A 10,241-nucleotide genomic window follows, 5' to 3' on the forward strand; every position below is an offset into this window, starting at 1 on the left:
CTCAGATTAAGGACATGTTAGAAAGCTAGGGATCAATATCTTGAACTTGAAAATTGGCTTACTGTTATAACTTAAATGCGGAACTAATAGCCCTTGAGACCGAGGACAGACTAGAAGGCACGCCCGAGGATCAAAATATTCTTATCCGTGATACTTTGTCGTTTGAAGATTCACGGCTGCAATGCCCCTTTCTCAACCTCGATCAAAAAATAAGTCCTACCTTCTGTATTGAGGTTAGAAGTGTCATGAGCTCCAAAACAGCTTATGTGAAAACACTGCTTGAGGTAAATGCCAAGTCCTTTTTGTAGCAAATTGTTTTGGTCTTAAAATTAATTTTCATGCTTCCATTTTGCCTCAACTTTTCTGTTTGAGTCATGTATTGTGCCGGCAAGCCTTTGGACTTAACACCTCAACAACTGATCAGGTGAACCTCGACTGCAACAAAAAAGCACCCCCGTTAGCAATACATGTGAAGTAATGCTGTATTAACGAAACTTGGAGTATGGAGACCGAGCTTGACCAAGACAAAACTAAAAAAACTCATAAGAGGTAAAACTTGGCAACCAACTAAGGAAGAAAACCATTTGGCCGGTCAACGACAAAAAATAAATGAAGATGTGGCAGTCCCCCCGGTTCGATCTAGAGGATCATTAGATCGACTTGCGAGATAGCCGAGTTCGGGAAATTATTCAAACTAAACAAAATTGAACAAATGTTATATTAACGAGCCCATGACTTGGGGCAAACCATCTTTATTCAAATAAAAAGTGTCCGATCTAACTAAACTAAATACAGAATTTATGCTCCATGCATTGTTGAAATGGTCCGAGCTCACGATAGGGCGAGCTCTCCCCATCCTTAGCGTTCCGGGTGTTGCAGAGCTAACACGTGCTTGCACACACGACGGTCATGGGATAACTCATCTGCATGTCAACGTGGCGGTCGCTCGCGAGTGCATCGTCCCAACCTGATTCGCTCATTGACTTGTCAATAGTTGACTTTTGAAAAAATATCATAAATTTAGAAAAAGTTCATAAATTTGAAAGAGTGCACGAGTTAAAAAAAGTTAATGAATAAGAAGTCGTCGATTTTTTTAAAAAGTTCACGAATTTGGAAAAATAATCACGGGGTTTGCAGAAAGTTCATCATTTTTAAAAAAAATCACGATTTCGAACAAAGTCACAAATTGGAAAAAAGTTCATGAATTTAAAAAAATCACAAATTTAAAAAGAACTTTGCTATTTCTGAAATAAAAACTTGTGAATTCGAAATTCATGAAATTTTAAAAAGTTCACATGTTTTGAATAGAGTTTGCGCATTTAGAAAAATAAAAGAAAAAAAACCCAATAAAAACTGTTCATAAACCAAACTAGATAAAACCGGCCGAAAGCATTTAAAAGCTTCACACAACCGTCTTGAAGTTTCCAAAGAACGGTTGGTGTAAAGAATCGTTCATAAACAGAAAACGACAACATTATGTGGGCCGACCCATTAACTCTATTGCGCCAATTGCAAATAGCGCTATAAGTGTCTCATCGAGCAGGCGTGAGGGTTTCTCGTGCCACTGTCGCTGCTTCCATTTGAGAAATCATGGCGTTGAGAGATAAGGGGACCTTGCATCTTCAAGACCTTTATGTTCTTTGTCAATGTCTGATAATCATCATAGTTTTATGAGAATAAATTTTGTCTCCTTTTTTTGGTGGTGTCATGAAATTAGAGAGTTTTTTGTCCTCGCAGATCCGATTATTCGGATCTGATGAGTTTATATTGTTGTGTTAAGCATTTTTGTTTGTTTGATTCTTTATGAAGGTGAAATCTTTCATCGGTAGCATGATGAAGATATAATGATTTGATGACATGCATTTCTGAGGGATCATCTTCGACCCAAATACGTTCATCGATCAAGGCTTCCTATCTTTTTGGACGGGCCACTCAAGATGCTTTCAAAAACCATTATTCGTAATGTTCGTGCGGGTGAAAGAGTGACGACATCGTTGCTCCAGTCCAATTACAACCTTTTTATTGAAGTCTTTGGAGTATTTCTTCGAGCAGAGATTGACACCGCGAAGAAGGTGTTTTTAAGAGATTTCATTGTAATTCAAAGTCATATGAGTTAGTTTATCATTTTGGATCTTAGGTCCAAATCAGTGTACTTGTAATTGCTATGAGTATGAATAAAGTTACACACACACACACACACACACATATATATATATATATATATATATATATATATATATATATATATATATATATATATATATTGCAGCGGGCGCCGAATAGGGGTTTAGCTATATTTACCGCAGAGAGCGTTAAGTAGCAAAGATCACAGACGCACGCTGGGTCGAAAATGGGTTTCCTATTGAGCCCATCCAGGTCTCTAGGCCCACCTAGAGCTTACAGAGAGAGCCCATCTCCTGACCCTAAAGTACCTCAAGCGCGGGAAACCCAAATCCTCCCTCCTCCTTCCCCCAAATCCCCCATTCCTCCACGGCTCCGCCTCCCCTCCCCTCTCCAAACCCAAAACCCTAGGACCTTTTCCATTCCGCTGCCTCGCGGAGCCTGGCCACCATGAGCGCCCCCATGGAGATCTCCTTCGACCCCCACCCTTCTCATCCCGCCCTGCCCGCCTTCCCCTCCAGCCCACCCCTGGAGCCTGCAGCCGCCGCCACCCCTCCCGCGGCCCCGTCCTCGTCGCAGCCGACGGCGGAGGCCGTAGCTGCGCCCACCCCGCCAGACGACAAGGTCCTCGTGTCAGGTAGGCGCCGCGACGCGCACGCGTTTCCGGCCTCTTCCTAGCGCCGCATGACTAAACCGTGCTCTGCGAATGCCCGATTTGGTTTCGCCGGGGTTGATTTTTTCCTTTTGTGCTTGCAGTTGAGGTGCTGCTGCACGCCTCGAGTACGGCTCGCGCCGAGGACGTCCGAGCAGCGGTGGAGAGGTAGGTGCTGTTCGGATTGAACTTTGTTTCGGGCTTATTTTACTGTTATTTGGATGCTTGATGACACGTGGATGCACGAGCTGCTAAATGCGGGTTGGGTCAGATATAGTTTGGCACCGGAAAAATGGAAATGTGCCATGGTTCTAGGGAACTTGGTCAACAATCTTCCTGTGATTTAGCAGTGGAGTTTGCTGGGTATGTTTTAATAGGAATTAACAGGCATTTTTGTTCACTAGTCGCTCATGATGCAGCATATTCGAGATCGACGTGGCAACTAGTAAAGTTAGGAGTGCTAAATTGTTTGTAATAAGTAATTAGGCATTGCAGGGTGATTAGCATTTTAGAGAAAAACATCAGCTAGTGTTATAACAGATTAGCAACTAGGTGGGGATTTCTGCCGTGCAACATGGATATAAGCTGATCATTTCAAAACTTACTGCGTCCATCATTTGCTTGTATACAAAGGATGGAGAAAGCAGTAAATGAAGTTAAAAAATCGTATCATCTGTAGTGTTCTGTTCAGAAAAGATTACCGGAAACAGCTATAAGCCAATCATTTAAAAAAAATATCACGTTCAACTGTTCATCATTGCTTATTGATAGGCTGGATAACTCACCAAAGCAATGCCAGAAATCTTATCACGCTTCTTTCATATTAAAGTGGTAATCAGATCTGAGGCCATGGAATTGACATAGTTTCTTGTAGACAGCTTCTGGGTTTAAGCTCACAGCATACATATTGAATTTGCGCAGATATCTTCTTGTGCAGGACATTAATGTTTGTTATTGCTCATCAACATTTACAAGTTATTTTCTTATCAGGATGTTAGAATCTCGAAGTTTAAGCTATGTTGATGGTCCTGTCCAGATACCTCCTGACAATTCATTTCTTGTCGAACATGTTAAAAGGATCCAAATATGTGACACTGGTACGATGTTTCACTTAGGCTGGAAAGTGTGCTTTCTTGATCTCAGTTATCTATGTACCTCTTCCTGAATGCCTGCTTTTCATGTAGATGAGCTGATTGAGAACCACAAAATCCTGTTGTTTTGGCAAGTCAAACCTGACGTTCATGTGTTCCGGGTATGCATTTAAATGTTTTCTGCCTAAATCACTTCAATCTTTGCTGCTTAAATCTCCTCTAGTTCCTTTTAAAACACAGAAAGTCTTTGGGTATGTTTACATGCTATTGCCGGCTATCTTTCTTCTTTAATCAGTTGCATGTTGAAATCGTTTCATCTTCACATCATAAGATATCTTCGTAATGCTGCTGAGGTGCTGGTGTTTTGTTGTTTTCACTTAAAATTTCACACTTGTTTTCTCTTGAAACAACCGGTATTTTCTAAATTAGTCTACTGACCTCTTTCCAAGAGATAGATTGCTTTATGTCATGTATTCTAGTGAAGATCTGGTTCAAATTTATCGTACACCTCAAGGCTCAAGCTGATCTGGTTATCTTGCAGTTGAATGAAGATGGTCCAGGTGAAGAACCAAGTGAAGATGACACTCTCTCTAGCTTCGATGAGTGGGCTCTACCTGCCAAAGAATTTGATGGATTATGGGAAAGGTTTGGTTTGATCTCAGTATCCTTGACCAGTACAATTTCTGTGTTTTTTATTCTGTTGATGATTGCGTATGTGCTTGCAGCTTACTATATGAGGTGGGTCTCAAGCAGAGGTTGCTGAGATACGCTGCTAGTGCTTTGCTATTTACTGAAAGAGGTGTAGACCCATGCCTTGTTTCATGGAACAGGTAAGCATCTTTCACATTGTTAATCACTTGGAGGCTTCACATGCCATCAGAAGTATTACCTTCGTTATGAACTATAAGATGTTTTGGATATTTCAATATGGACTACATACGGACTGAAATTAGTGAACAGACACACTAAAACAGTAAAACACGTCTATAATTCTATATACTACAAAGCATGGACAGGGCAGAAGTTGCCGAATCCCCGTGCTGATACGGCCAGACACGGGGATACGCTCGGACACGCGGGGATACACGTATCCCGCCGTATTTCCTGAATTACGAATTAAAAAAAGAAAAGAAAAGGGAGGACATGGCTGGGACACGTAGGGGACACGTGAGGGGCTCGATTAATCCATCGGTCGGAGCAGCACCCTCCTCCGACTTCAGGCAGCGCTGGATCTGGAGCACCCTCCCGCCGCCGTGCTGCTGCTGTGCCTCCACTGCTGTGCTTCGCTCCCGCCGTTGCTGCTGCTGCTGCAGCGGCAAGAGGAGCACGCTGGGAGGAGGGGGGTGGCGAGAGGTGCTGCGGGGGAGTTGAGAGATCCATCGCTGCGAGGAGGGGCAATGGCAAGAGAGTGGTGGCTTGGTCAAAAGCATTAGGGCAGAGAGAGATAGGGCTTGAGTTTTGACGGTGCAGATTGATCTGTGGCATGCACTAGCTGGGCTGGCCCAACTACTAATATCCTCTCTGGGCTTATGTTAAGAGAGTTACTGCTGAATGGGGCTATCTTTTGTTAATTTTTTCCTCTTTACCTCTATATTACATGGTATTATTTATTTATTTATATATATATATTTGACTTGTTCCCAATGGGCTGTTTTTGGATAATGCCGTATCCCGTGTCCCCATATGCGTGTCACCGTGTCTGTGTCCCGTGCTTTTTAGTCTATATACATCTGATTCAGAAAAACATAGAACACTTTATAATTCGTAAAGGGGGGAGGGGGAGTAGTATATTTTGATTTTACTTTCCATAAAGTTGGTCATTACTGCCATGTAACCTTAGGGTACCTTTTAGTGTAATTGGGTTTGCAGTTAGCTGCTGAAACCTTTCAATGACGTTCATGAGTACTTCCTGAAATTGGAATTGGAAAGTGGACCATTGTCTCCTTCCTCTTCTTCAGTTCTTCTTTGAGTCCATTGATGGATATTGTTTGTTGGGATACTTAATCAAGGTGAGTGTGCAAATATTGCAAAAAGGAATTGCAGCTTAATTGTCAAGGGATACTCAATAGATAATTTGGATGCAAAAGCCTGAGCTTCGTTAAACTGGACTACTTACCTTAATACCCATGCAAATGTGCACTTTCAATTATATAAATTATTCTCTAGGAATATATGATTCATTTTGTTTTGTATTTTTAGTTTATGTACTTTTTTACATATAATTGCAGGATTGTACTTTTGCATGGTCCACCTGGAACAGGAAAGACTTCATTGTGTAAAGCACTAGCTCAGAAGCTTTCTATTCGTTTCAATTCAAGGTTCTTGCTTAATGATATTAATGTCTATTTTTTTTAATAAATAATGTGTTATTAATTACTGTCTTTTTTTCACCAGGTATTCTATGTGCCAACTAATTGAAGTCAATGCCCATTCATTGTTCAGCAAGTGGTTTTCTGAAAGTGGGAAACTGGTATGCCCTTTTGTGCACATATTAGTAATATTATCATGTATACGTTCATGCTGAAATCACATCATCAGCTCGTGGTAATTGAGTTACACTATGTTTTTTGCACCATTTTGCATGATCTGGAAAATTTACCATTATATGATACATTTTGTTGTATGTAGTTAGTTTAGCCCACTAAAATTGTCCATTGGAGATAAATCTTCATTTCCATCTTACATTGTACATACTATAATTTGTCCTTTCAGGTAGCCAAACTTTTCCAGAAGATTCAGGAGATGGTGGAGGAAGAAAGCAACCTGGTATTTGTATTGATCGGTATGTTTATGACAAAACTGGTGAAATGACTAGATGTTCAATCTCCGTATGATCTGACCAGCTCAATCCATGCCTTGTTCATCTTATCTATGCGTTGTTAAAAGGAATTCTCATTCCATTGTGTTTTTTAGTTTCAGAAATGCCTCAATACTGATAAAATACTGAACCACATTGAGCTACATGACATATGGGCAGATAAGTAAGACAGCAAATTATTTGTCCTTTTTATGAATAGAGAGAACAAAGATCATAAAATGTTTTTTAAATCGAAACATACACAATTTAATTCCCTAGGCATCATCTCCTAATTGCCGACTAGTGAAACGCATTGTGGCACTCCTATAGAATTTTAACTATACTTCAAGATCTTAGATAATTTTGATTTGCGGCATGCTGTATATCTGAACCCTTAATGTTATCTATGGCGTTTATGCATTATAATACGTGATATTGCAGATGAAGTTGAAAGCCTTGCTGCTGCCAGGCAGGCTGCCATATCTGGCTCTGAGCCTTCAGACTCCATTAGGGTAATGTTTACATCAGTTTTCCTTTGCCATAGACTACGTCCGTCTCAAAATATAATACGTTTTTGTAGGCTAATAGCCTACAAAAACGTATTATATTTTGAGACGGAGGCAGTACCTTTTATCAGGTTATGTTTACAGTCTTCTTCCATTCTGTAACTTTCAGGTGGTAAATGCCTTGCTAACGCAAATGGACAAACTGAAGGCTTGGCCAAATGTTATCATTTTGACAACATCAAATATCACTACAGCTATCGGTATTGATTTCCCCCCTTTTGAGTTTTTCCTTTTATGACCTGATGGCCCATTGTGTCATTCTGTGTGCATGGTTGCCACATCTTTTGCATGGTTATCTGTGCGTTTGGAACAACGGTGCTGTTTATGATCAACATCTGGACAAATTTGGACATTTAGTATGTGTTTTAGTTGGTCAAGTGAATCACCGCAGTGAGGGGAAGATCAATTGCATAATAAGAAGTTCATGTTTGTGGGGCTGCCCATGTTATAACATCACTTTTCCTACTTTTCCGAAGTAACTAATGCTACATTATTGATACATTTGAATTTAGATAATCATGTTGCCATCGACAATGAGATATCAACTGTGCTCAGTACTGATATCTCTTGGGCTAACAAAATTGCCTAACTGTGGACATTCATTCGATTTTCGATGACTGTTAACGAGAACAGCCTGTAGCTGTCTAAAACATCGTGTAGACATGTATGGAGTCCTAAAATAAATAAATTCTAACTCGTATGTAGTTTGCAGATATTGCATTTGTTGACAGGGCAGATATCAAGGCATACGTCGGCCCCCCTACTCTTCAAGCACGCTATGAGATTTTGAGGTCGTGCATAGATGAACTCTTCCGAGTAGGAATTCTTAAATATCCTCAGGTATTTGTTCCTTTTTGCCAACTTGGTCGCTGTAATGCCACCTTTTTAAATTAAATGAACATCACTATAAGGTTGCTCAGAACTGCTTTGCGCATGGGGCACCTTTTCTGAGCAAAACTATATTTGGGATCTCAAAGGATTTGTTTGTTTGAACTGCTGTATAGAATTTCCAGCTTTCTTGCAATCTTTAAAGGATTATTCCTCTGCGAATGTAGGGTGGTGATTTGCCTTGTATTCTGAGTTATTCAACCCTGAAGGAGAAGTTGCACTGTCCTGAGGCTACAGAACCCCATACACTTCATCTCTCCAAACTACTGCATGAAGGTGCAGAACTGTGTGACGTAAGTAATGAAGTTCACAGTTACCTTACTTTCTTTAACGCTGTAGGTTAAGTGTTCTTCTGTAATCCAGCCCAACAGGCTTATGGTGGTGATTTTTTTTTTACATTCTCCCACAGGGATTGAGCGGAAGATCATTGAGAAAACTCCCTTTCCTGGCCCACGCTTCCGTTCCCAACCCTTCATGCTGTGATGCTACTTCTTTCATGCACACGCTGATACAGACCGCGCGGAGGGAGCTCTTGGAATCACGCGGCTGATTCCTCGTGGATTGCTTGGAAGAGCAAGGGGCTAACAGTTCGATACAAGTACCATGTTGCCGATATGATGCATAGTTTGAGCTCGAAGACTGGTGTTCTGAGATAAAAGCAAATCCATTCCATCTCTGAGATATAGGTGCCGTTGCTGTTGCATTACTGTTGGTTCGCTTCTAAATTGTTACGGTAGGATGCACCTCACCTTGAGGGCAGCTGTGACTTTTTTTGCGGTGAAGTTAATGCAATACATTGGTCACTTGATCAGATCCTTTTCTGGTAATTGGAACTTGAAATGGCAGCGTTTGTGTGTGTTACGAAGTAGATTTGTTTTCACTTATTACCGGTTTCACATGTCTCTGCAAGATGGAAATTTAGAAGTTGTCTGGACTGTTTGGCTCGGCGTCAGCTTTTCAGGCTCACAGGAAGCTGAAACTAACATGCGACGCATAACCATGTGCATTCCTTGCTAAGGCCAACTCTAGCGCGCGACCTCATCCTGTCCGACTGCGCTCGTTTGAGGCAAAATAGACATATCAAACGGCCTAGCGTGCGGGTGCAAACGGACTTTTGTCCGTTTTGACCCATCCTCGGCCAAGTTTGAGCCGTCTTTGGGATGAAATGGACATCACACGGACAGACCGGACGTGCGTGTTTGTCCTCCCTTGACCCACCTGTCGGTGGCACAAGCATTCCTTTTTCTATCCCTCACTCTACCCCCACCCTCACCCATCGAGCCCTCCAGACGCACCGCCCGCCACCCTTGTCCCTCGTCGTCGCCACCGCCACTACCAGTTCAGCTCGGACGCGCGCTCGCCCCAAACCTTCGCAGGCGCTCGGATTTGGAGCGGATCCGGCCGGAATTGGGGCTCGCCAGGTTGCGGGGAGGCTACGCCGTGCCATGGACTGGCCGGACACCGGGCCAGGACCTCCCGGCAAGGCCGTAATGCCGCATGCAGGTACTGACTCCTCCTTTAGCCGTTCGGATCTACGTCGTCGGTGGTTAGCAGGCAGATACAAGAACGACGGGAGGCCGGGACGGTGCTAGCCCAAAGGCTCGTCGGCGCACCGTTGCCACTTATTAAGTGGGACGACTGCCCAAGGAAGTTCCAGCGTTGCATGTCTACAACGCCGGAACATCCTGGATGGGTTTTTTTTTCTCGAATATGCAATAGAGCGTATCATTTCATTGATAGAAGGAGAGAATTACAAGTGCTAAACGAAGCCACACATTTGGTGGCTAGGTCAGCAATACATTACACGAGCAGCAACAAGGTTCAGGGCGGTTCGAAAAATGAAAACACGGAGCCCCTTAGCACCTGCCATCGCCCAAAACCTAGCCTCGGCAAGGGCGGCCTTGGAGACCTCGGCAGTGGAGGGGGTAGCGTTGTCGAAGATACAAGCGTTCCTGTGCTTCCAGAGGGTCCAAGCCACGATGATTCCGAGCAAAGCAGTGCCCTTGCGAAGAGAGGGCGGGGCAGACGTAGTAGCCTCCTACCACCAGTCGAAGAAAGACTCATGCCCGATGGGCATGGTAGCGGTGAACCTAAGCTTGGAGAAGATGTCATGCCAGACCGTGCGG

The 10,241-nt window shown here is 42.8% G+C and overlaps 1 protein-coding gene across 1 annotated transcript; it reads left to right on the forward strand.

The window, feature by feature from the left end:
• Positions 1 to 2,489: 2,489 nt before the first annotated feature.
• LOC123427008 (pachytene checkpoint protein 2 homolog) lies at positions 2,490 to 8,955 on the forward strand. Its single transcript, XM_045110937.1, has 14 exons — positions 2,490 to 2,758; positions 2,878 to 2,941; positions 3,764 to 3,870; positions 3,958 to 4,025; positions 4,406 to 4,509; positions 4,590 to 4,694; positions 6,093 to 6,182; positions 6,259 to 6,334; positions 6,577 to 6,646; positions 7,103 to 7,173; positions 7,337 to 7,427; positions 7,940 to 8,067; positions 8,283 to 8,408; positions 8,525 to 8,955. Exons 1-14 carry the CDS (start codon positions 2,572 to 2,574, stop codon positions 8,663 to 8,665), a joined length of 1,428 nt encoding a protein of 475 aa, XP_044966872.1. The 5' UTR covers positions 2,490 to 2,571; the 3' UTR covers positions 8,666 to 8,955.
• The last annotated feature ends 1,286 nt before the right edge of the window (positions 8,956 to 10,241 follow it).

Source organism: Hordeum vulgare, chromosome 2H, assembly GCF_904849725.1.
Source record: "Hordeum vulgare subsp. vulgare chromosome 2H, MorexV3_pseudomolecules_assembly, whole genome shotgun sequence".
Lineage (NCBI taxonomy): Eukaryota > Viridiplantae > Streptophyta > Magnoliopsida > Poales > Poaceae > Hordeum > Hordeum vulgare.

Coding starts and splice junctions, on each gene's coding strand:
- LOC123427008 (XM_045110937.1), top strand. CDS start 2,572: ATGAGCGCCCCCATGGAGATCTCCTTCGACCCCCACCCTTCTCATCCC. Junction 2,942..3,763: donor GTCCGAGCAGCGGTGGAGAG/GTAGGTGCTGTT, acceptor TTTTCTTATCAG/GATGTTAGAATCTCGAAGTT. Junction 6,647..7,102: donor CCTGGTATTTGTATTGATCG/GTATGTTTATGA, acceptor GTGATATTGCAG/ATGAAGTTGAAAGCCTTGCT.